Source organism: Saccostrea echinata, unplaced genomic scaffold, assembly GCF_033153115.1.
Source record: "Saccostrea echinata isolate AGI-Se365-2 ecotype Australia unplaced genomic scaffold, CSIRO_AGI_Sech_v1 ptg000036l, whole genome shotgun sequence".
In the NCBI taxonomy this organism is placed as follows: domain Eukaryota; kingdom Metazoa; phylum Mollusca; class Bivalvia; order Ostreida; family Ostreidae; genus Saccostrea; species Saccostrea echinata.
The window spans coordinates 8,082,713-8,108,698 of NW_026889785.1; the positions used below are offsets into that span (position 1 = coordinate 8,082,713).

Sequence of the window (25,986 nt, forward strand, 5' to 3'; positions counted from 1 at the left end):
GCCAAAGAATATTTCAAACGTACAGTTTTTATACCGTTTTTGGATAATGTTATTCAGCAAATGGATATGAGGTTTGGTACTCTTGCTAAAGCAGCTCTTCGTGGATTTTACCTACTACCAAACAATCTTAACAAAATCACAGAGGAAACAGTCTCTTCTCTAGTTGATTTCCATAACACTGATTTACCATCCTCTTCTACTTTTTCTCAAGAACTGGAGCTCTGGAAGAGGTTATGGTCTAGCCAGGAAGACCGACCAAACACCATAGCTTCCACACTATCAGACAGAAGAACGTGTTCAACTCTATTCCCAAATGTTACAAAAATTGTACATTTTCTACAGCTAACAGCAGTTTCTTCAAGTGGAGTAGAACGCGGAAACTCAGCTTTAAAATATATCAAACGAGCATCAAGGAGTTCTATGGGAGAGGAAAGATTAAATGCACTTCTTCTTCTTTATGTATGCCAGGACATCAACATTGAAGTCGAATCCGTCGTTGAAATGTATGCCAGGCAGCAGCCACGAAGAATGCTTCTTATCAATCCTCTAGCAGAGAAATAACTATGCAGATTTTTTAAAAATTAATTGTTTTATTCTTATGTGATTTAAGCAATAAACTACAATTCAAGACCCCTGCCTCCTTTACTTAATTACTTGTTCTACCTATTAATGCTAATAAGACTATTTACATGTTGCTTAACTGAATCATTATTTAGTTGCTTACTTTGATAAGCAGATACAATATTACGTGTAACTGGCTAAAAATCAGAACCAACACTTTAAAGCATTAGCGTCAGACTGTTGATCAAACATTAAACATTAAAAATCCGTAATTTATTTTTTTTTTATGGAAAAAATATGAAAAGAAAAATGTTAACACAGTAGACCTCATTTTTACCCTACAAAATCTCTAGAATCCAGGAGCTTCCGGGGGCTTTGCCCCCTGGACCCCCACCAGAGCTTCGCCCTGGACCCACTGGGGGCCTCAAGGCTGCCCACAGACCCCCTGCCTACTTTGTGCGCCCCCCCCCCCAACTTCAAATCCTGGATCCGCGCCTGAAACCTCTCAGTAAATGGCTTCTTGTAAAACGTTTTAAAGACCGAGACAAGTTATCTACACCTGAATATGGGGAACACTTCTAGTATACCGGTCCCTATAAATATGGCGCTAAAATAGGTGCCGCCGAAGGCGGTGTACAATATAATAGGATCGCGTAAGCGATCGACAAAATCGATAAAAAAGGCCACAAATCGCAAAATTGAGCCAAAAATCGTGTTCCTTGTGAAAAATTGGGTTTAAACTGGTTTTTAAACACAGTCTTTTAAATGAGAATTAAAAGGTTTTGTAAAATAACGTACTTGTTTAGTAGATGAAACTCCATTTTGCGTTGTTTAGGACTGTGGTCACATGATCAGCTTTTGACGTAATCTCATAAATATTCATGACGTGCGTCACTTGTGTTTTGACGTAATGAAGACTTATGAAGAAGTAGCTGATAGGACTCAAAGTGAAATGCTACTAAAATTGCAAGATTTTTGTGAGAAATGCAGGGATTTAACAAGTGATAACTAATTACTAGTAATTGGTTGATTGAATTGTGCATCACCATTGATTTGAAAGAAAAAATATTCTGAATATGGACATTAGGAGGTTAGGATATCGAGCTAAGTAAACGGTAAGTCGCTTTTACCAATTACTTGCCAAAACTTAGCGCACAATATCGGGCACGTTTCAACATTAGACCAAGGCTAATTCATCCAAGTTTCGCAAAACTTTCCTGTTCTTCCGGTTCTTTGTAAGCAAAAATTGCATGAATAACTTCAATAAGCCCAAATTGATATAGATGCGAGAATGGGTGAATGTAAAACAGTTACAATATCCGAGCTTTATATACTCTAACCCTAATCCGTAGATCGCATACAATGCCATATTTAATTAACGGTTTGTTTAAGTTTTGCATGTTTCATGCTTTACTCCTATAAGATGGTATATCGGCACGGTTCGACATTAGGCTGATTCATGCAAGTTTTTGGTCACAAAAGGCACTTGGCAGTGCCTTTTGTGAGCAAAAATTACATGAATTAGCCCAAAGTCAGGAAGATTTAAGAGTGGATTTATAAAACAGTTCCAATCTTAAAACAATATACCCTAACCCTAATCACTCGATCGAATGCGTTTTGTTGAAGCGAGGGGAAAATGGCGGTTTGTTTACATTCTGCATAGCAACGGCAATGGAAATAACTGCTCATGCGCAATCGCGTGATTCTGGGGACCGGCATACTAGAAACTTCCCGAATATGGTAAAACTAGATCTCATACGTTCTCACACACAAGAAAAACGATATAACATTCAATATTTTGCTGTTGATATTTATTAAATACATCATCAATATTATTTATAATACTGATCACTATCAATATGACGATCTTGAAAGACTTAGTACCTATAACCTGTGTGCCAAGTTGTATTGAAATCAAACCAAAGTTGTTGGAGGAGTAGCATTTTGAAAATATTTCAAAGACATTTCTATTTTTAGTAACCGTTCATCGAAATCAGAAACCGATACACAGAATTATGTATTTTTAAGGAATGATGCATTATCCATATATATCGTCAACAGAGCCCCGCCCTAGCACCAGAACCCCTGACCCTGGGGCCAAGAATTTCACAATTTTGGTAGAGGGCCCAGTGCTTATTATAATCATGCCAACAGTTTGACTGCTTGATGTCTAAGACATAGAAGATGATTTTAAAGATTACATTAATTTTGATGGTTTTGGCCCCACCCCTCAGGCCCCAGGGAGGCAGGGGCCACGAATTTCACAATTTTTGTTCCCCTTCACCGACAGATGCCAAATGCCAAAATTGGTTGAAATTGGTTCTTTTGTTCCAGAGAGGAAGCTGAAAATGTTCAAAAGTTCACGACCGATGCTCGGCGGACATCGCACGACGACGGACGAAAAAGAGATAGGAATAGGTCACCAGAGTAACTCAGGTGACCTAAAAAATCATGCAACTTATTGTCAACATTTCTCAATCTATAGTGTAAATTGTATTTTCTCTAATTTATTCTTTATATTTGTTATACGTCAATTTCTTTTTATATTTCTTTAAATAAAATGGCTACCACCATCTGATTTCATTAAATGGCTATCATCATCTGATTAGATCATCTTTTCCTCACTGCTCGGTTAAGGCCCAACGATAAAGATTAACGTTAAGGATAAATTCAGGGTGTAAGGTTGAGGTTAACGGTTATAAGCTAAAATTTTATATGAAGGTGTCGGATTATATTTGTTGTATAGGGATTAAAATTTCAGTTAACGTGTTAGGTTACAGGTTTATTTTTTTATTGTTTATCTAGTAATTTACAATCGTTTATTTTTTTTCCTTAAGAGGGGGAGGGGGGGGGCACAGATTATCTGAATTAGCTTGTTTGATCTGGCTCCGGGGCCATAAAACTTAGACAAGCTGACCTTTGATCTCAGTCTCACCTTAACAAAAGGGATATATAGAGGAAAAAAATGAGACTGTAATCAAACATGAGCTCATCCAAGTTTTATGGCCCCGGGGCCAGGGCTTTTGGCTCAGATGAGCTAACAGGAGGGGATGGATGAGGAGCACCGCAATTATGACTTATTCAGTCATTACCTTTTGTGGGGGTGTATTTTGTTTCTTGTTTTTTTTTGTTTTGTTTTGTTTTGTTTTTTTTTTTCATGTTTTTACATACATGCATAGAAGTGTTAATCCTTTAAAGATATATTAAACTTTACTTTCAGAATATTAAAGCGTACGTCCTGGAGACCCCAGAACCACGGACTATTAACTCCCGCTATTCGGCCTGGGGAAAAACTTTTTTTCCAGGCTGTAGTTGAAGGGGAAATTACCACTATTTCAACTTTCCAGAAAGACCTGAGTCTTAAACTAAAGGAGAAGACATGCGTAAAAATACTTAAAGCTGCTGTAACCCCACAGTACGGCGTTGAAATTAAAAGTGATAGTATTGTACGTAGTTTTTTTTCAAACCAGTTCACTTTATGTTACATTTTTAATTTTGTTCAATTTAATGGCTTATATTTAACCACTTGTAAATCCAATAAACCAATTTATATATATATATATATATATATATATATATATATATATATATATATATATATATATATATATATATCATAGATAGATAGATAGATATTCTCCATTAAACTACCAAAAACTCAACTCATATGTTTCCTCCAAGTATGAGGCTACCACAAACACTAAGATAGTCCGTTTCTTTGAAGTTTCTGTTTCAATGACAAATATTAAAACTTAATTTATATCTTTAAGGTATAACTCACAGTTTCGGCATACCTTATAGAGAAATAACTTGGTAAAATTTATCGTTATTTCTTTAAATGAAAGAAATCTCTTATAGTAGGGTACAGGAACCTTAATTGATTATATTTTGAAATCCCCCTTGATGAATGAGTAAATAAGAAATGTTTGGTTAAACCTTTTGTTGTATTTGCGAGAGAATTACCATGTCTTTCATGGCCGTAGGAACCGGGGGGGGGGGGCCCCCCCCCCCCAATAATTTTGCCGATATATAGATTACTATACTAAACATAGATACTATATGCTTTTGCCCCCTCAATAAAATCGCCTGATGACTTTTTTTTTGCTTGCCAGAAAATTTTTGGTAGTGCCCCCTCGACTGTCAACTGAAAAATGTTTGGCTGTGCCCCCCCCCCCCAAACTGAAATTGCTACCTACGGACCTGTCTTTCTGTTCTTTTTCATCTCATCTCTTAGGTACACTGCTCTTGTTTGGCGTACTTGGTCCTTAAGTATTAATAAAATCAGTGAGCAACTAATAACCAAGACATGTGGCTTTTTACAGTTCCAGTTGTATACTGTAATATTTCTACTAGTAAATAATTTGGTTACTTGGAAATTTCAAGTTTTGGTCAAGAATCCGCTATTGTGGATATTTCCAACTAGCTTTGCCTCTTTCTGGGTATGCTTTCTATAAACTAGATGTTTATGGACCTGATATTTTTTCATCAATTTGTTCTTCAATAACTTATTGTTCATACGTCAAGCATTCTGGGTGTGCCTTCGACATAAAGCTCTACATCTGAAAAGAAATGCCTGATGACAAAGTAAAATAGATTAGTAAAATACTTTGAAGGACATATATATAGTAGTAGTTCTTTATACTATTTGGACTTGATATTTTTTTCATCAATTTGTTTTTCAATAACTTATTGTCCATACGTGAAGCATTCTCAACTAAGAGATATAAACCCCGTATGCAGGTCACGAAGGTATATTGATGCATAAGTAAGGGAAGTTGACGATTGAAAAGTTTAAAGTGATCACGTTTATCACAAAGCTTGGTTGTTAGATTATCATTAACGTCTTTTTCTGGTAAAATATCCAAATATGATAAGATCTATCAGATTCTGTGGTATCTTTTATTTCGAGCAAACCGCGATATATATCGTATCGTTATAAGAATGGAAATAATAATTGTTAATTGACAATACGTCGTCGATGTATCTTTGATGTCGAGTTGAAGGTCACAACAAGATTTTTCTTCATTTTACGTACAGGATTTTGAACAAATTCTGCTTCATATGAATACAAAAATAGGTCTGCTTAAAACGGGGAAAATTGATACCCATTGGAATTTTTGGTTTTTGTTCGTTTCTTTAACGTCCCTGTCGAGAATAGAGACGCCACCACTTGCCGGTGGAGAGATGAAAATTTTGAAATATACTCGGCACTCAGGGCCTTTGAGCAGTGAGGGATCTTTTTCGTGCCAGCATCTACTGCGGTTTATACGGTCTCATCCGATGGACCGGTCTCCACGTCCCACAGTGGGATTCGAACCCGCGACCTAAGGATCAACTCCTTACTTCGCGACTCTAGAGCATTATTGTGCGACATGGCGATTTTATCACTCTTCACGACAAATTCACGAACATGAAGAAGCTTTCCTTCGACATTTCTGCAATGCTTAGTTTTGTCGGTTAGGGTTGCAAGCGTTGCTCCTGATTCATCTGCAATACTGAAATTAAGAATGTCACCGTTCTGTCCATTTACATCTGTTAAACTTGCCCGAATGTTCTACTCCAACAAGTGTTACTGTTATGCTTGCTGAGTATGGGGTGGGTCGGCTACAGGAAAGAATTTGCGTGCCATCCTACAATGAAACAATATATCTGTTTAAAAGTTAACGTATTTAAAATGTAAACAAAGCAGTTTTTCAAATAAAGCATTCGGTGCACAAAAGAATTCAGAAGATTTATAGTGGAACTTTCATCTATACCCCCCCCCCCCCGCAGCATAGTTGGAGGGGATATAGTAATGCAATCATGTGTGTTCGTTTGTCGGCGAATGAGTTAGTGCTGTTTGAAACGGAATTGACGTAATTTGCACCATGTCGATATGCTCTTTTTTAGGGGAATGCTCCGCCTTGCGGTACTCTTTTTACTTAAGTTCTTAGAACTTGAGCAATTTCTGACATTTATTTCTTACAACTTAAAACAACTTTTTTGCCTTACAATGTCAAGATTTTGTTTGTTGTTTAACGTCCCTCTCGAGAATTTTTCACTCATATGGAAAGTTCAAAATTATAGGGAAAAAAGCCACACTATGTCAAGTAAATATGTAAGCATCCTTGGTTAGTGTAGATTCAAGTTATTTCAAATCATAACCCACCCATCCCCTTTTAGGAATACGTAGGGAACAATTATGAATTTAAGCTTTTTAATACTGGATTGATTTTTTTCATTTTTCATCTCACAGTACTCAGGTGAGCGATGTAGCCCATGGGCCTCTTGTTATACTTTCTTGCAGTGTATTACACCTTTATTGGTCTTGCTTTCCTTAGTGTACTCTTGACATTCGTCCATTCCTGGACTTTTTGTTGGATGACCCATCTGAACAGGATAAAATACCCCCCCCCCTCCCTTATAAAATATCAAAAAAAAAAAAATATCAACACTTATCTTTTCAACTGTGTTTATATAGAAAGGACAAAATCTCAAAAAATTACTGCAAATGTGTCAATTTTTATCTCTTATAAACAAACTCATTATACTTCAATCCTAGATAATATTTGAAACTTGTACCCAGAATTATAAAAACCACTGAATTTGTCAATTCTAACAGCTGCAAGAAAATCATCCATCTATTTGTTCGCTTCCGTGTTTTAAATGCTAGCAATCTGGGCATGGACAAAATATTTATAAAGGCACAGAAATATGTTTCAGGTATGATGAAGAGGAAAATGCTGACAAAAGTAACCTAAATGTAGGAACTGTAAAGGTAACCATATGGCTTCCTCAAAACAATGTCCTTCATTATCCTACATGAATTTCTACATGAAAAGAAAATCCTACATGAATTTATAAAATCATAAGGGAAATATTTTTCCAAAGGGATCTTCTCTCTCTCCTATAGGGAATTAAAATCCTAAAGGAGAATAAATTCTCCCATAGTAAATTATAATCCTGCAGGGTTTCTTAAATACCCTGCAAGGAATAATTAAATCCTGCAGGATTTTGATAATATCTCTCAGGAATTTTATTTTTTCTATGGGAACTTTATTTTTTCGAAGGGAATTTTCTTTTCAAAGGGGATTATCTCACCTGACAGGTGAGATTTACCAGTAACAAAAGTAGTTTTGAACTCTGTAAGTGATGGTTTACCATTTGGTATACATGAGTTTTATGGCAAATAAGAGTTTGACGGGCGCCAATTTGCCACTTTTGCACTGTGTTATACATATTGTTCAGTCACGTTTTTTTCCGCCGTCACACTATGTCCGCCGCCACGAAATGTCCGCCTTTCCGAAAAAATCATCACATTATGTCCGCCCTTACAAAATGTCCGCCAAGATTGAAAATAACGTCATATTTTATCATTTATATGTGTCCCGCTGGTATCCAACCTTTATCTTAATATGTCTTTTCGCGCAATAAAATATATGTATCTTTAACAACACTTGTAATAATGCCTGCCTTCAGATAAAGCCGCCAATTAGAATTTTAAAAAAAGTTTAAACTGTATATTGTTTTAATCTACACAATCTCACAAACTCGTGTTGATGCTGACAATGGGATATATTATTTCTAAAGTCTGAAGTTTGCAAGTTGAATTTGTTTGACGAGGTAAATAATAGACAAACAAGTTGATGAAACAAAATATCAGCAGTCTAGTTTAGAACTGGACAGGAAAAACCATGGGACTCCATCTTGCTATTAGACCACCATTAAATTGTGCTTAAATGTAAGCGTAGAAGATGGATTAACAAATGGAGACCCCTGTTAAAAAAAATATGTTTGATTACCGCGTCTTCTCATCACAGCGTGGCAGTATTGTATGGGTTGAGCTTGAAAATTCCTCATCAGGCTGTCAGTGGCGACATAAATATTCAAATCTATCTAAGGCAGACATTCCCCAGTCTTGGTCACCAATACTGGAGGTAACAGGATGTTTTAACATTCAGCATTACAAATCCTACAATTTTGTTAGAAGGCAATTTCCCCTACAAATGTCTGCAGCAAAGACCATACATAAAGCTCAAGGGTCAACTATGAATAGTGCTGTGCTACATTTCGGTAGCAGAAAAAATGATCACATTCATTATGTTGGTTTAAGTCGTATTAAGAACTTATCCAACCTCCATATCATGGAATTGAATGCAAAAAACAATTAGCATTTGTTCAAATGTCAAGGATGAAATGAATCGTTTGACGTCAACATCAAAACTGCAACTAAAATTACCAGATCTGCGTAACATCACCAATGATTGCACACCATATATTTTCATAACTATCATTCACTGAAGAAACATTTCAATGACCTGAAAAAAGACATAGTCTTGCAATGCATGGATATTTTAGCTTTGTGTGAGACAAGAGTATTTGAAGCAGATTTAGAACTCCACATTGAAGGACATTCTCTCTTTCGTGCTGATGACCAAAAGAGCAAACATGGTTTGACAGTCTACTACAAACCACATATCAACCAGAACCAAATGACTGCAACCTCAAGAAGTGGCATAGAACTACTGATTACTGTCTTGGACATTGCAAATATTTGTTTTATTTTTTGCCCACCTAAATCTGCTACCAAGAACAATTTTCATGATGTTATGCATTACTTGTAATCTGCCGTTAATTTCTGTAAACCAACCATTTTAATGGGAGACTAATCAGGAGGCATTACAAAATTCTTCCATTTTAGAACTTTTAATGCACAGATACTCATTTCATCAGTTATTAAACACTGTGACATCAGATTATGGCTCATGTTTAGATCACATTTACATAAATTTCCATAAGGAGCACCTAAATCTACATGGACCATTAGAATCGTACTACTCTGATCACAAACCAATCTTTTTTATCAGAGAAGTCAATAACATAGGAGTTATGATCTGTTGCAAAATTGTAATTAACTATTTCAACGACAGAAAAAAAGAACACATAAACTTCTGTTGTTCATATTTGTGACCGCGACTGGGAAAAAGGGGCCAGATGAGCAAAAATCAGATTTTGAGTTTTTGTCATTTTTTTAATTCTCATAATATAAATAAAATTTTGTCAGAAAAACAGAGTCATATCTTAAGTCGTTTTAAAGATATGACCAGATTTGATCATTAACCTTTTATTAAGTTATTTTATAAAAAGGCACTTTAAGGTTTCAAAACACACACTTTTCTTTGATATGTAAACACAACATTACCGGGGTACTTCCAGTCTAAAACCAAAGAAAAGTAATGACTTAAATAATTTTTTTTTTAAATAGAAATGCAATAGGAATTCTAGAAGTGTACAGAATTGTAATCATTGTTGTCATGGTAACAAAATAAAGAAGACTTCTTATCATTAACATAATCATATTTACACGAGTTCAAATACATTCGGTGTTCATAAAAGTTTCATATTTTCATACACATTCTGTGTTCATAAATCTTCAATTTTTACGGAAGCTTTAAACACTAACATAAACTGTTTTTGGACTTGGAGAAAAGTATGTCATATAAAGGTGTATATATTGAGTTTATCTAGTTCATTTTCATTATAAGGTACCTACCATATTTCCCCTGGAAAAAATGTTCAAAGACAATGAATTCTTAGTGAACAGAAATTACTGATATATTTATTTACATTGGGAAGACACATACAAATAATTTATTCAGTTACTTTATATTGGTCTAATATAATGTTTAGAATACTTTTGTCTAGTGCACATTGTGTCTTTCACTGTAGATTCTAGTTTATTCTAATCTTGCATCTAAGGGCAGATCACTTTAACTGCATAAAACTACCCTGGAGTTAGTACTCTTCAGTGTGCAGTGTTTAGAGCTTCCTTAAACAATTGGGGAAATAAATACAATAAACTTCCTGAGAAATAAAATGCCCATCACATTGCATAGTACACATAAGAACATGCTAAAACACAGATAAACATGTACATGTACACTCAATATGTATAATGTACTTAGTGATGATGTGGTGGTGGTACATAACTACATCACCACTTTAATACTAAAGAATGAAATTAAATAATCTTATGCAAAGCATAAGGCAATTAGCCAATTATCATATATGGATAAATTACCGTTCACGGTAGCTCAGTCGGTAGAGCGCTCGCTCCGTGATCGGGAGGTCGTGAGTTCGAATCTCGGCCGCGACAGACCTAAGTCGATAAAAAATAGGTAGCAACTGTTCCTTCGCCATGCGCTCGGCACTTTGAAGTGAAAGTTGCGGGTCCTTCGGATGAGACCTTAAAAACCGAGGCCCCGTGTCACGGCAGGCGTTGGCACGATAAAGATCCCTCACTGCTCAATGGCCCTGAGTGCCGAGTAAAGGTCAAAATTTGAAGCCCTTCACCGGTATATGGTGACGTCTCTATATGAGTTAAAAATTCTCGAATGGGACGTAAAACAATATACAATCAATCAATATATGGATAAATTACAGATTGGCAGATAATTATGAAAGTGTTACTAGGTAAAATGAATAGAAACCTTTTCATGTTACAGCTGTACATTGTAACTTTGTAACTCACTAAAAGCATGCGTTTTGGTAAAGCATGTAAATTGACAATTACACAATGTGAAGAATTTACCATCAGTGAATCACAAATTGCCTTACTTTAAACAAATCATACATGCTCTGATAAAACAATGTTATTTACATGTGTATGACACAATTCATACATATAGAGAATCTGACTTGACCAGATAATATGTAAAACAATCAATTACAACTTTTGTACATATTAAAAAAAAAACATAAATGCTTTGATAAAACACTGTTAAAACATCTACAAAACACATGTTAAAAAACAACCACATGTACAGAATTAACCAGAGAACATGTAAATCTTTCCTATAAACTTTAAGCATTAAGGCAAACATGTTTTAATAAACTGCACATAATTAGAAACAGTTCATACATGTTGAAACATGTCACAATTAGTGAATTACAAGCTTAATTTAGTAAAGCCTTTTTTCTGCCACCTTTTGGTTTATATTCTTCAATGCATTCTGTCAAGTCTATTTCTTGTTTGGGAACAGTAGGTTTTGGACATATACATTCTTTTGCCGTGTCTGAATAGCAGTGTTCTCTGATGTGGTCAAATAAGTACCATTGTCGAGCAGGTTCAAGGCCTTTAATGGCTGATGGAGAAGGAAGAACACCTGGAATGGGAACTTTACTTTTGCTTTTCAGTAACATGAAAGTGACAGCTTCTGAGGAAGCATTTTGCCGACATGTAATAATTCCTGGATTCTCTGAATCCATGTAGAAATGGTGGTAGCGGGTTAGGTACTTCAGAGGTTTAAAGTACTGTTGTAAATAATTCTTCCATTCATAGAACAGGACAGGATCTTCACCATTGCCTACAACCTGTGGTATATTGTGACCACTTCTACTGGAAGTCCAAACGGATTCTGCTACCTAAAACACAATCATAGGGAAAATATGTTATAAAAGACACCAGAAAAATGAAATAAAATCTCTTATTTTTTAATCATAGAAAGAAAACTTTATCAAACAAATATATTATGACTAGATTATCATAGTATTTTTCATGTACCTGTAAATAAAAGTACCTGTGATATTGTTTCAGCATTGGTGTTTCTCCAGTGCACCTTCCAAACACCAAAATGCCAGTCTGGCTCAAATTTTGTATGGCCAGCTACCATCATCGAATATTCTATGTTTCTTTGTTGTTGAAAACATGATATCTTTCCTTTCATGAGATGCAGTTGATATATACTGAATTCATGTAAAGTGTTCATTACACTAATAAACTGGTGTACTGTAGTACACAATATTACATAAATTATAACAGTTACAGCATCAACCTACCTGTCAACACTTTCCAAAGACCATACCATAACACAACATTGTTTTTATTTTGTCCTGTACAGTTATCAAAGTGAACTTTGAGATCTATTTAACCATGCCCAAACTTATCAAAGTAATGATGTACCATGCTTGTAACACTGTTAGCTCCTTTCCCAGGATTAGCGGCTTCATCAATGAGATAAAAGGTCTGTTTTCCTGTAAAATAAGCATGTGCATGAATGAAAAATAAACAAACAGGTATCCAAATAAATAAATATGTAGTGGTGATAAAGCAATCACTTAACAAAAATTTCTCTCTGTGGAGTTCTCATTTTAAATTCATGTATCATATAGATATTAAAAATTATAATCATATAAATTAAAATCAAAGATGTTACATGGTAAATGCTAAATTATAATTGTCTTGAAAGGGTATCCCCCCCCCCCCCAAAAAAAAACACATACATAATGAAAGGGTAGACTCAGTATATTTTTTGAGTATATTGCCTTAAATGTAAATGAAATGAGTTAAAATAAATGAAGTGAAAAAAAGGATTTACAGATCATGAATATCACCAAAAGGAAAAATATTCCTTAATTAAGACAATTTCTATGATGAAAATTACCTGATCCTTCTGAGCAGATACCAAAAACATGGCATTTACGAGGGCTTTTGAAGTAGATTGGGCCCACTTGTTGGGCATGGTGTGGAATATGGACCTGCTGGGCATAATCCCAGAAGTAGTGCAAGGTGGTTTGAACTGACTGTGGTGGGTTACCTATTAAAAAATTGAAAGAATTTTGATATATATATAAAAGAAAAATCAGCAACAAGACTGGTACAATTTCAGTCTGACAAAGCTGAGATTTAACATATTATTAAAATAACTATTACAAATTACCTGCTTTAGCTCTTCATCACATTTAGAGCATTGAAGTCCATCAGAATTTCATAGAATGTCATACATGTTTCTGTGCCATTAATATACATATACATTATGTCCTACATATAATTTTTAATGGGTTACAAATATTTGTTTTGAAAACTTACCTGAATCTTGAAGAGCAATTGGCAATTCCAGAAAATTCTGTTTAGCTAGTTTGACCTGCTCACGATAATAGTCCCTTTGTTCTTTGGCAAGCTGAACATGTTTATTGTACTCTGAAAGTAATTGCTCTTTCTCTTCCGCAGCAAGATTACCACTTTTCGAAATTCTATTTCCTGACATTTCTGACACAAATCAGTACAAGGTTTTGTAATAACTATATTTGGACACAGTTCCTGCCATTGTCTTTGAAATGTTCGCAGACTTATGCTTCTGTATTTCATTTCTTTAGCAAGACTTTCATATTCTTGGTGTATGTCTACAGTAGATTTGTCAGATGGTAACAAAAGAACTTGATGATTCTTGTAATTGGGAAGTCTACCTGGCAGAGGTAGGGCATTGTCCGTGGCGAATTTCATCAAAAATGTCTTGATCCTCACTGAATCCAGGTAGCTCAGTGCATGTTTTGAAGCTTTACCAGTCCCACCATGAACTCTAGGAGACAGTCCATCAACATCAAGAGAGTGTGCGATGGACTGCAACTTTTTCCTCTCTATACCATGAATAAAACAAAATGTCAATCTACATACCCGTTTTCCTTTGAAGTAGAATTCTTGATAGGGCCGTTCTCTTTCTTTTGTTCTGTGTTTCTTTGCTTGTGTATGAACACCTGAACGGCGATGGGAAAACAGTTACGCTTTTATAATCGGATCAAGTTCATCCTTGCTGATTTCTTTACAGTGTTCTCGGAATTCGATTGCCGATTCCACGTCAATAACTGTACTGCATGGTTCACCATAGAACTCCCTACATCCACATGCATCACTTCTAAAACGGGCCTGGGCAACATACTCCCGTGTGTCCTCATCTGATGGTTCAATATTTACAAGGTCCACGTCTTCATCATTGTCGGAATCAGATTCAAAGTTTTCGTCAGAACTGCTTTCGTTTTCGATCACATTATTATTTTCATTAAAATACAATTCATCTACAATGTTTAATTCTTCTATGAAACTAAGATCTTGGTTATCTAAAATTTCTTGTGGTATAGAACACGTACTTCTTGTCTCCTGACTCATCTTTTCTCTTTAGATTGACCGCCATATTAGATCACCAATGAAAACAAAAGGGGAGTAAATCGGAAACTTCCGTTTCAATATTTTGGCGCTTAATTTAAAACCAACGAAAGAAAAAAAAATATCATTGACAGCTTTTGGATCAGACGACATAGCTGATAATTAAATTACATTGAAATAAGTGAAAAAAAAACAAAACAAAACAAACACGTGTCTAACGTTTTTAGCGCGCCTTGCTTGTTATTATGACGTAAGTTTGATAGCCAATTTCTCATTATGACGTTTGCCGCATCTGGCCCCTTTTTCCCAGTCGCGGTCACATTTGCGAAGGAAGAACTATTTATAAGCTTTGATTGAAGCAAAATTACATTATTGTCGTTCTGTACAATATTAATTTCTTGAATAATACTATATATTTAATTGTATCTAAGAACTCTTTCTACTGAAACAATTTTAATTCTTTATTTTAGTCTAATTGATCATAAGGGTTAAATTACATATAAAGTTATCCTAATAACACATTTTAAGGTATGTCACTCGTGAAATTTGTTATATCAAGGATTTTTTTTTGAGAAGTATATTTTAGATAAGTACTCGTATAGCATGACTCAAAATTGCAAAGACAATGGACTGAGCTACGGTACAATTAAGTTGACCTTTTTGCACTTAAACTGTAACTTTAATCTTTATCCTATTTAATCAGATGTAATTAAGGCAATAAATATAATCTTATTTTACGTAAAATACTTTGAATAATATTTATGATTGAACAAATCATACAAAATAATGCGCATAAATTGTGTGACCTTTTTGCACTAAAAAAGTATCATGTTTGGGGTATAAAAATCTAAAGAGACAGTAAAATATTTACTTTATGACTTAAGTGCAGACAGATTGGAAGTATCGTGTTGTTTAAAATAATGAAAGAAAAAGTTGGGGTCAGTGATGTAAATTTTGAGATATTGGTCAAAATGTGTGATTTTCAGGCAAAAAACTGTGTAAATTTTACCTCGACTTCTTTAATATATCTTCATTTCTTGGCAAAGTCTGTTCAGTGAGTGTGTAAAAGGACAAGTGCACTTACGCAATGCTAAATGGGCCTTTTTTCAGTGCCATTTTACTTTAGCACATATTACCAAATTGTTCTGTTTTGGTAAACACAAGTGGATATTTCTAATTAAAATCACGTAAAAACATCACCTAAATCAGCATGGATTTGAAACAAATGAAGATTTTTAAATGCCAAAAGATACCCCAAATCCGGAAAAGTCGTACCGAACCTATTTTGAGTTTCGTTTATTAATTCAAGGGGAGGAGACATTTAAATCGGACACTTGAACAATCTGATGGTGGATCATTGACAGGCGCCTTTTCCGAATGATAATCTTGCGCTATTTAACCTGAGAAAAAAAAATTGGAAGTTGTATAGATGCATGTAGGCATAGTGTTCAAACTAAGAAATTTGCACGCTTACATTTGAAATAATACAATAAGTATTAACATTAGTTCTTTTAAATTTTGAAATGAAAAAAGTGTATTTAGGTGGCTTTCATTCCCGGTACCATTGTCTTGCATGAATGTTTAAAATGTTTGACGCTTTTATGTATGATGACATTTTAACGACACTAAACTCTCCTAACCCTCCCCTTTTCATAAAACCAAATACATACAAACTTCTCTATGCGGCACGACTTCGATATAATGATACAGAACATGGCTATCTTTCACAGTGAGCACCTTTGAGGAATATTTACCTGGGTAGAACTTACCTGACTACCGGTATCTTGAATAATTTATTCCATGGGTGGGTTCAGCAAAGGTCATACAGGTAAATAGCATAGCTCTCGTTTGCTGTAGAAAAAATATTGAACTTTTCATACATTTTTAGCTTTTTAAGTACAAGCCTAATATTGTACAAATTTCCTACTTCCACACAAGTTTTATAAATGTATAATGCGCTTTTTGTCGTTCGCACAAGTTTGCACAACGTTAGGCTGACAGTAAACAAAAGCTTTGAATTGAATGACCGTCCTCGATTTACTATAGAAAATAATGAATGTCGGCTGACCCCTACCACATTGTAAGGCTTTGCTCTTTGTATATTCATGAATTTCAAAGATAATATTTGTTGAATCTTATGGTTTAGATATCAATTGTACTGCCCCCGTAATGACCACAAAACTCGGCAGCTAGTTAACGGACTTTATTTTCATCAATAAGATCGCCGTAAGAACTACAACAAACAAGAAACGCTAATAAGCACTAGCATACACACATACACTAACACACACAGACTCAATAATTGATTTATGTGGCGAGGCTCAGAGTTACAAACTACAGAAAATACCAAAACAAAGGTTGAGGAAATTCGAAATGACTACGAATACAGGCTTTAAGATAATCAACTTTGCGTAGGCATCTCATATCAATATGCGTAACTTTAGCAAACAATAAGTAACATGATTATACACTTACAACAAGGTGCTTGACCAACTTTCTCCGACGCAGTGTGCTCAATCACATGTTGGAACAAAAACAAGCGTGCATTCTTTGCGCCATTTCCACACAACGAACGATAACTCTAACTCAGGATGTAGAATTACAAAAATAGATAACTCGTTCCACTACACTCCTCGCCAGATATTGTAAAATATCTCCATTTTCACACAAATTCACAAGTAAATCAGTCATTGTGCAATCACACAGAACTAGTATAAAAGGTCATATACAGACAACTTGCACGCGCGACTCATTCCAGTTTGACAAAACAACCAGATTACATACTAACAATGAAATGACTAGAATACAAATACACTATCATCTCTAGACTAGGAACAAAATGTAAAAAATAGTAAATGACAACTGACTAGAATTGTAAGTTGTAGACTAGATACACAGTCAATTCACTAAGCTAATGAGTTCGGATATAGGACGTACTAGAGTTGTCGGTTTCCCATCCTTGGACATGCGAATTTCCACTGTGCGAACATTACCATCACCCTTGGAAGGAAAGACCTGAAGGATTAGAGCCAAGGGCCACTGATTTCGACAAGTTGTGGAATCACGTACTAGAACTACATCTCCTGGTTTCAAATTTTCTCGTTGTTGGTTCCACTTTCTGCGAGTTTGGAGACCACTCAGGTATTCTCCCTTCCATCGTTTCCAGAACATGTTGGACAACATACAAACACGTTTCCACCCTGTCTTGTAAAGGTTCTTTACGTCATCGTCCAAATCAGGTACAGGGTCAAAACCGGTTTTTTGAGTCAGCAGCATGACTGGACTGATGATGATTGGATTGTCGGGATCAGTTGAAATTGGAGTCACTGGCCGAGAGTTTATTATGGCTGACACTTCATACATGAATGTGTGAAGGACTTCATGGGTAAGTTGGCCCTTGTGTTGAAAAAGCATTGTGTCCAGGATCTTGCGGGCCATACCTATCATCCTTTCCCAAGAACCCCCCATATGTGAAGCATGAGGAGGGTTGAACTTCCAGATTATTCCTGACTTATGAAGAAAATCCTGTACTGGTCCTTGTTCTACAAACACACCATCCACTCTCAGAGCGTCTAAAGCTCCAACAAAGTTAGTTCCACGGTCAGAACAGAATTCCTTTACAGATCCTCGTATACACACAAAACGGCGTAAAGCGTTTATAAAGGCGGAGCTGGTCATCTCCTCTACGAGCTCAATGTGCACTGCTCGTATAGCCATGCAGGTGAACAGGATGGCCCATCTTTTACTATGAGCAAGACCACCTCTCGTCTTACGAGCTACTACCTCCCATGGTCCGAATGTATCAACACCGACAATGGAAAATGGTGGTCCCGTGGAAGTGCGTTCCAGAGGAAGGTTGCTCATTATCTGTTCTTGGAATTTTCCACGCAGTCGCCTGCATGTAATGCAGTGGTTGATGACTGAGGAAACCAGTCGTTTGGCTCCCGTGATCCAGTAGCCATTACTTCTAATGGCTGCCTCTGTGAACAGCCTCCCCTGGTGTTTAACCTCTTCGTGATAATGTGAGACCAGAAGCCTTGACAAAAAGGATTTCTTTGGGAGTAGAACTGGATTTTTCGTTCCCTCTGGAAGGTCGCTTTGGTTGAGTCGTCCACCGACTCGCAATAACCCAGAATTATCCAGATATGGGTTAAGGTGCATAAGAGGACTTCCTTTGGGTAGTGGTCTGTGATGTTGTAGACACCGCATTTCCATTGAGTATGCATCTCTCTGAACCATTGTAATGATAAAATCTCTCGATTGCTCCCACATTTTCTTTGAGGAAAGTCTGATTTTCTCCTTGAAGATCCTTCCTGCTCTCTTTAACACAGTGACAGCAATTACTAACCTCTGCCAGCTGGAGAATTTTTCAAACTTAGATAATATCTGACTTGATAACTCCTCTGTGGAAGTCTTTGTGGTTTTGACACATGGTCTTACTTCACAATCGTTGTCTGGATCAAAAAGCTGGTAAGTATCTGACCTTGCGCATTGATGGTCGTCATCATTTTCGCTAAGAGGAAGTCCTCGAATCCAAATACCTTCCGCTAGTTCCTTAACGCAGGAGACGCCTCTTGTCCCAACATCAGCAGGGTTCCGAGAAGTTGAGATGTACTTCCACTGTTGGGGCTGAGAGCGCCCATGAATGATTGCGACTCTATTGCTTACATAGGTATAGAAACGCCTGGTATTGTTGTTCAAGTACCCTAAAACAACTTTACTGTCTGTGAAGTAATTTATGTTCTCCATTGGAACATCTAAGTTTTGTCCAATGATGTCTCCTATCTCTGTTGCCAGGACTGCGGCACATAACTCAAGGCGCGGTATTGTGTGTCCAAGTTGAGGTGCAAGCTTTGCTTTACCTAAGATGAAGCCTTATTTTCCACTTTCAGAATCCTTAACAAAGGCAACCGCTGCTATTGCTTTCTCAGAGGCATCTGAATAGATATGTATCTCAGGTTTGTCTGCCTTGCTGAGAGAATCGAGCATGAACATCCGAGGGATACTAAAGTGACTAAGGCCATGCAGAGATTGTTTCCAATTCTCCCACTCCTGCCGGTAAGTATCAGGTAAGTCATCGTCCCATGCAGCGTTTGTACTGCAAATGTTCCTGGCCAAAATTCTCCCTGTGATGACTAGGGGTGCTATGAAACCCATCGGGTCGAATAAACTATTTAGGGTAGAAAGGAGTCCTCTTTGGGTGAATGGTTTATCTTCTAATTGGCTGTTAAAGGTAAAGGTGTCCGAGTTGAGATCCCATGACAGGCCGAGGCTTTGCTGTGCTGGTAACGCATCCGATCCAATGTTGACTTGGGATAAGCTCTTCTCCAAGTCCTGAGTGGGAAATGCATTCATAACTGTTACACTATTAGATGCGATTTTGTGTAATCTAATGCTCCCTTGGTCCTTCAATACTTGTTGTGTTTTCTTCACTAGTTCAATAGCTTCCTCTGTGGTTGGAACAGAAACCAGCCCATCATCAACATAGAAGTTCCTTTCAACAAAATCCCTAACATCTTTATCACTGTTTTTAACAGCCTTACGTAATCCATACGTAGCTACAGCTGGTGATGGAGTGTTGCCGAACACATGCACTCGCATGCGGTAGTCTATCAGCTCATCCTCTGGGTTGTTGTTGCGATACCATAAGAATCTCAGGAGATCGCGGTGCTCTTCATTTACATAGAATGAATAGAACATTTGTTCTATATCGGCTATCACTGCTATCTGATCTCTGCGGAAACGCAGCAAGACTCCAAGCAGACTATTCGTTAAGTTAGGACCTGTCAACAAGACGCTATTGAGTGACATTCCTTGGTACACCACTGAAGAGTCAAAAACGCCTCGAATTTTATCAGGTTTTCTGGGGTGATATACCCCAAATAAGGGCAGATACCAGCATTCTCTGCCTTCTGAAATCGGTGGTGCGACTTCTGCTGCTCCTCTACCTATAACGCCTTTCATGAAGGAAACCATATGGTCTCGCTTAGTGGGATTCTTCTTCAGGCTAACATCCAAGGAATGGGCTCGTTTCAAGGCTAGGACTTTGTTGTTAGGTAAGACAGGTCGTTGCTCCTTGAATGGTAAGGGCGCTGTCCAATGACCATTGCTGTTCTTCTTGAAGGATTTGTCCATGAATGTCAAGAACTCTCTATCATCTACAGACAAGCCTAACTTGTCATCATCCTTGGTTTTGACAAATATACCGCTATTTGTACCAAAATGCTCTTTGGACAGACCGCCATGGATTTCCTTGATATTCAGTGTGTTTTCACAAGGTTGTAGAATAGTTTGTCTTCTATCCTTAGACAGAAATGTTTTGGACACTTGGATGGTTCTGGATGAATGAAATCGTCCAAGGCACACTTCACCAATTATCACCCATCCCAAAGGTAATTCTTGTGCGAATGGTGTTTGCCTGGGACCAATTGCCTGACTCTTTACATGATGAACCTCGGGCAGATCTCGACCAACAAGGAGGCTTATTTCTGCTGACTGATCCAGTTCTGGTATATGGCATGCAATATGATGCAGATGCTCATAATATCTGGCTATTTCTGGTGTTGGGATTTCTGATCGATCATTGGGCATATTGTCACACTCGATCACTGGCGGCAAATCAAATGTCTCTCCACCATCACAAGGCTGGATACAGAGATCATTAGCTCGTCGTGCTGACAACAGAACCTTTCCAGCACAGGAAGACAGCGAGTATTCGAACTTGTCATCAGCAACACCCAGCGCATCAAAAAGAGCTGAAGTACCAAGAGTCTTGTTGCTTTGGTCATCTAGGATGGCATATACTTTCACTGCCTTGTTAGGATGTCCTTTTGGAAAGATTTGTACTAACACAGTCTTAGCGCAGGATCGTCCATTAAAGTTCTGACCACACAGCTGGGTGCATTTGGAGACAAGATCATTGGCAGGCTCCCCGCCATGCTCTTTCTCGGGTGTGACATGTAAAGACTCTTTGACTGCTGTACTCTGCACTTGACTTACTTTGTTGCTCTCAACCATATGAAGTGCTGTTGCATGACGCTGACTTCCACAGTCTTCGCAGCGAACAGAGGCTTGGCAGTCCTTTGCTGTATGAGTTGTGGTCAGACAACATTTGAAACAGATGTTCTTGTCACGTATGATCTTCTTTCTGTCTCTGAATGGTTTTTGAGGAATTCTCTACATTTGTTCAAAGAATGGTTGGAATGATGAATGGGACACTTCAGTAATCGCCCTTGTTCCAAATCTCCCTGCACTTCTGTTTTCCTGGTGTACACTGTAGACTGTTTGCGGATTTCAGTGAGTGGTCTGGTTGTTCTTGACGAACTAGAACTCTCCGTACAAAATGTAAGGCCTGGATCATTTAACATCAAACTCATATCTTTGATGAAATCACAAAACACATTGAATGGTGGAAACCCTACATCGTGTGCCCTCTTATATTTCGTTGCCCTGTCGCTCCACTTTCCTTGTAGATGGACAGGTAATTTGTGTACTATTGGGATGATACCAGCTGACGAATCATAATAACTCAGAAGTTGTTTGTATTTTGGATCTTGCTTCACTGCTTCTATTTCCATCAGCACATCATAGAGATCATATAACTTCTTGCTATCCTTTACTGTTATTTTAGGAAAGTTACCAACCTTAGTCTTTAATGACATCTCTACCATCTCGGCAGCCCCATACCTCTCTTCTAATCTCTCCCATATTTTCGCTAATGCCCTCCTAGGATCCCCTATGTTTGATATTCTTATGCTTTGTGCAAATTTGGACGACTCCGGTCCTAACCACTTAACTAGTAGATCTGACTATTCCAGAGGGGTAGCTTCTAACTCAGAAGTCACAGCTTTGAAGGAGGTTTTCCAGAGAGAATAATTTTCAGGTCGGTCATTGAAGTTGGAGAATCTGGACGTAAGTAGATCTTTTTTCAACAAAAACTTGGTTAATTCACTGGCCATCCCATGATTTTGATAATTGCTCTGTGCAGGTTCGTGGATGAGTCTAGATGGTGGCAGTTCTGGCATGAAAGAAGGTGCATGAGGATTCATTGGAGTAGATTTATACTGTTTAAATCCTTGTTCTGGAGGAGGAGGCGAGATGTCAACATGACCTGGGATAGGCATACTAGCGAAACTAAACTGGCCTGGTAGAGGCCCTTTCATGTCAACTTGGCCTTGCTGAGGCTCAAGCGATTCAATGTGTTCTGGCATAGCAGGTGTATTTTGGCTTGGAGTATGCTCACTTGAACGAAGTGCATGATTCTGTTCGTTGATAAAGTTCTTTGTTCTCTCTAGTTGAATTTCACTCAGATCTTCAACGCTGGATCCTTCAACCTCTTCAAGCATGGCATTCAGTTCTGCTTCAGCTATAGCTGCTTCTTTCTGGGCCGTGAGAACCAGGAGCTCCCTTTGTAAGTTCGCTTCTTGGTTGACAAATTTGAGTTTGGCCTTTGCTGCCTCAGCCTTTGCCTTTTGTTGCATTATCAAGCCAGAAGATGACAAAGAACTGAAAATGCTTGAGCTGCGTTTGGAACGTAAAGACTTTGCTGCTGATCCTGGAGCCTTTACCTTAGATGTCGTCACTATGTGCGATTCAGGATCCGTCATCGTTGACTGGGGTTCAATTTTGGGCTTTACACTTGGTATGGTTTCTAGTTGTGAGATAGCAAATTCTGGGTTTTCAGGTGTTGGAGGGTGCAGTCGTTTAGTTTTCGATATTGTTTCCTGAATATGCTGCAATAGGATTCCAGTTCTTGTAATCACGGTTTCTCTAATGAAACGTTCTGTTGATGCTTGTGTTAGTGTCTCCTCAGTGTTCGTTCTGTCAAGATAGTCTATGAAGTCCTGCGAAATCATTGAGTATCTTGATAAGGCTGACTCAGTTCTCCTTAGGCACTGGTGAAGAGTAATCACATCACTCTTGTCTTCTAGCTCTTGAAATATTAATTTTTTCTTCTTCTATCATGTATTTCACTTCCTTTAAAGTTCTCTCGAACTTCCTTACTTGTGTTGTGTGGTTTTCCTGTCCTCTCTCTGTGAGTACCCGTGTTCTCTTTCCTGTGGTAGGACTGACTGTTCCTTCCTTTTGGACATCTTCGAGATTCTGCATCTTGAAACCGTCGACTTGTTTTCTTACTGTACTGCCCCCGTAATGACCACAAAACTCGGCAGCTAGTTAACGGACTTTATTTTCATCAATAAGATCGCCGTAAGAACTACAACAAACAAGAAACGCTAATAAGCACTAGCATACACACATACACTAACACACACAGACTCAATAATTGATTTATGTGGCGAGGCTCAGAGTTACAAACTACAGAAAATACCAAAACAAAGGTTGAGGAAATTCGAAATGACTACGAATACAGGCTTTAAGATAATCAACTTTGCGTAGGCATCTCATATCAATATGCGTAACTTTAGCAAACAATAAGTAACATGATTATACACTTACAACAAGGTGCTTGACCAACTTTCTCCGACGCAGTGTGCTCAATCACATGTTGGAACAAAAACAAGCGTGCATTCTTTGCGCCATTTCCACACAACGAACGATAACTCTAACTCAGGATGTAGAATTACAAAAATAGATAATTCGTTCCACTACATCAATTAATGATCTGAGATGAAAAATTATGCTTAATTTGATTCTTCAATTTTTCACATTTTACCGGGGCCCATAAGTGCACTCGTTCTATGTTCTAAAAATATAAATTGGGACCTATATTTAATATTCCTAGCATGAAATATATGGAGATAACGAACAGTATTCAAGCTCAAAAGTCCATTAATCAATACAAAATAGGAGCAGAGCAAACACGGACCTCCAAACATCAGAGGTGGGATCAGGTGCCATGGAGGAGTGAGCATCCCCTGCCGACCGGTCACACCCGCCGTGTGCTCCTTGTCATGATCGGGAAATAACGGAAAAATCCGTCGACAATTCAGTGTGTAAATAATGGCCTAACAATTAGTGTGAAAAACATCAGTCAGCATTTGACTCAATGATAAATTGTATTTGCTGACAAGGTCATTGTATCGACCATAGAACTTACAAAATGATGACTTTAAACGAGACAGCTGATATTCTTTTTTCATCAACTTATTTGTCAATAATTTACCTCGTTTTAGAAATTGTACATACGTAGAGCATGCTCTTGCGTATCGAATCAACTGAGAGATATATACCCCGTATGCAGGTTATGAAAGTATATTGCTGCATAAGTAAGGGAAGTTGACGATTGAAAAGTTAAAGTCATCACGTTTATCATGAAGCTTGGTTGTTAGATTACCATTAACGTCTTTTTCAAGTAAAATATCCAAATATGAAACAGATGTGTCAGACTCTGTGGTATCTTTTATCTCAAGTTCACAAGGATATATCGTATCGACATAAGAATGGAAATAGCCATTGTTAATTGACAATACGTCATCGATATATCTAAATGTCGAGTTGAAGGCCACAGCAAGTGTTTTCTTCTTTTCACGTACAAGATTTTGGACAAATTCTGCTTTATATCATAACGAAAATATTCTCTAAGTAAAAGTATGAGGGGCTTAAGTTCCAAGATAATAAATTTGACAAATGTGTAGATTTGAAGAATTTTCTTCAAAATATCCTTCCACCACAAGAAAAAGTCCCTCATAAATCTTGCTTCTTTATGAATTTGAGAGCAGTTTTTTAATTGAATGTTGAATAATTTGCATTGTTTCATTTAAATATGTTATAAAAATTGAATTGTAATAAATAGTTTTGAAGTTAAAGGTTCTGAATGAACTTTTCTAAAAAGCTGACGAGTGACACACCTTAAAGGGTTTTTATCACGTATCTAAATTTCTTAAAAATGAAACACTATTATATTCTTGAAACATATAATTATCGTTTAATTTTTGAAATAATGTTGAAAACAGCCGTAGTTTGACGATAAAACGCCCGTAAAATAGGGTCCTCGAAGTAAAAATTTCCACTAATTAGATAGGGGTCACGTGGTACTGAAACGTCATAGGTGTCAATGGTCAATAGAACTCGTAAAGCTTATCGTAAGAAAAAATATAATGAATAGATTTTTACGCTAAATAAATAGATTACACAATATGGCCGGTTAAAATTTTGACATCGGCTATATTCCTTTGGTTATGGACGGTCAATCTTCTATGTATGAACGTCCAGCAGAGAGAAATAATACCCCAGGGGGTAAGGAGGGCTGTTCTTCCTCCCATGCATATTTGGTCTTCTCTTCTTTTCAACCCGCTAGACACTTGCGTGATATCTCCGACCTAAATTTTGAAAATCTGTATTATACACATATTCCAGAGAGAGAGAGAGAGAGATTAACTTACACTTTTCACTTGTACGGGAGCAAGTGAAAGTCTTGGGCCATTTGGCAGGGCGGAGGCCTCCGACATGGAGTAAAGCTTGGGCTCGAAAAAGTCTTGTACTGTTTTTTATTCAGCCTCGCTGTGAATGAGTCTTTAAAAAAAGTAACTTCTTAATTTTGTAAGGTA

The 25,986-nt window shown here is 37.2% G+C and overlaps 3 protein-coding genes across 3 annotated transcripts; all 3 read right to left on the reverse strand.

The window, feature by feature from the left end:
• Nucleotides 1-11,488: 11,488 nt before the first annotated feature.
• LOC133200071 (uncharacterized) lies at nucleotides 11,489-12,230 on the reverse strand. Its single transcript, XM_061335811.1, has 2 exons — nucleotides 12,120-12,230; nucleotides 11,489-11,964 (listed from the first exon to the last, which is right to left on the reverse strand). The coding sequence occupies exons 1-2, from the start codon at nucleotides 12,213-12,215 to the stop codon at nucleotides 11,497-11,499; spliced, it is 564 nt and encodes a 187-aa protein (XP_061191795.1). The 5' UTR covers nucleotides 12,216-12,230; the 3' UTR covers nucleotides 11,489-11,496.
• Nucleotides 12,231-16,642: 4,412 nt separating this feature from the next.
• On the reverse strand, nucleotides 16,643-19,228 carry LOC133199968 (uncharacterized). The gene is made up of 2 exons (XM_061335748.1): nucleotides 16,955-19,228; nucleotides 16,643-16,712 (listed from the first exon to the last, which is right to left on the reverse strand). Exon 1 carries the CDS (start codon nucleotides 19,226-19,228, stop codon nucleotides 17,378-17,380), a length of 1,851 nt encoding a protein of 616 aa, XP_061191732.1. The 3' UTR covers nucleotides 16,643-16,712; nucleotides 16,955-17,377.
• Nucleotides 19,229-19,354: 126 nt separating this feature from the next.
• LOC133199970 (uncharacterized) lies at nucleotides 19,355-22,149 on the reverse strand. Its single transcript, XM_061335749.1, has 2 exons — nucleotides 21,660-22,149; nucleotides 19,355-21,564 (listed from the first exon to the last, which is right to left on the reverse strand). Exons 1-2 carry the CDS (start codon nucleotides 22,147-22,149, stop codon nucleotides 19,355-19,357), a joined length of 2,700 nt encoding a protein of 899 aa, XP_061191733.1.
• Between the last annotated feature and the right edge of the window lie 3,837 nt (nucleotides 22,150-25,986).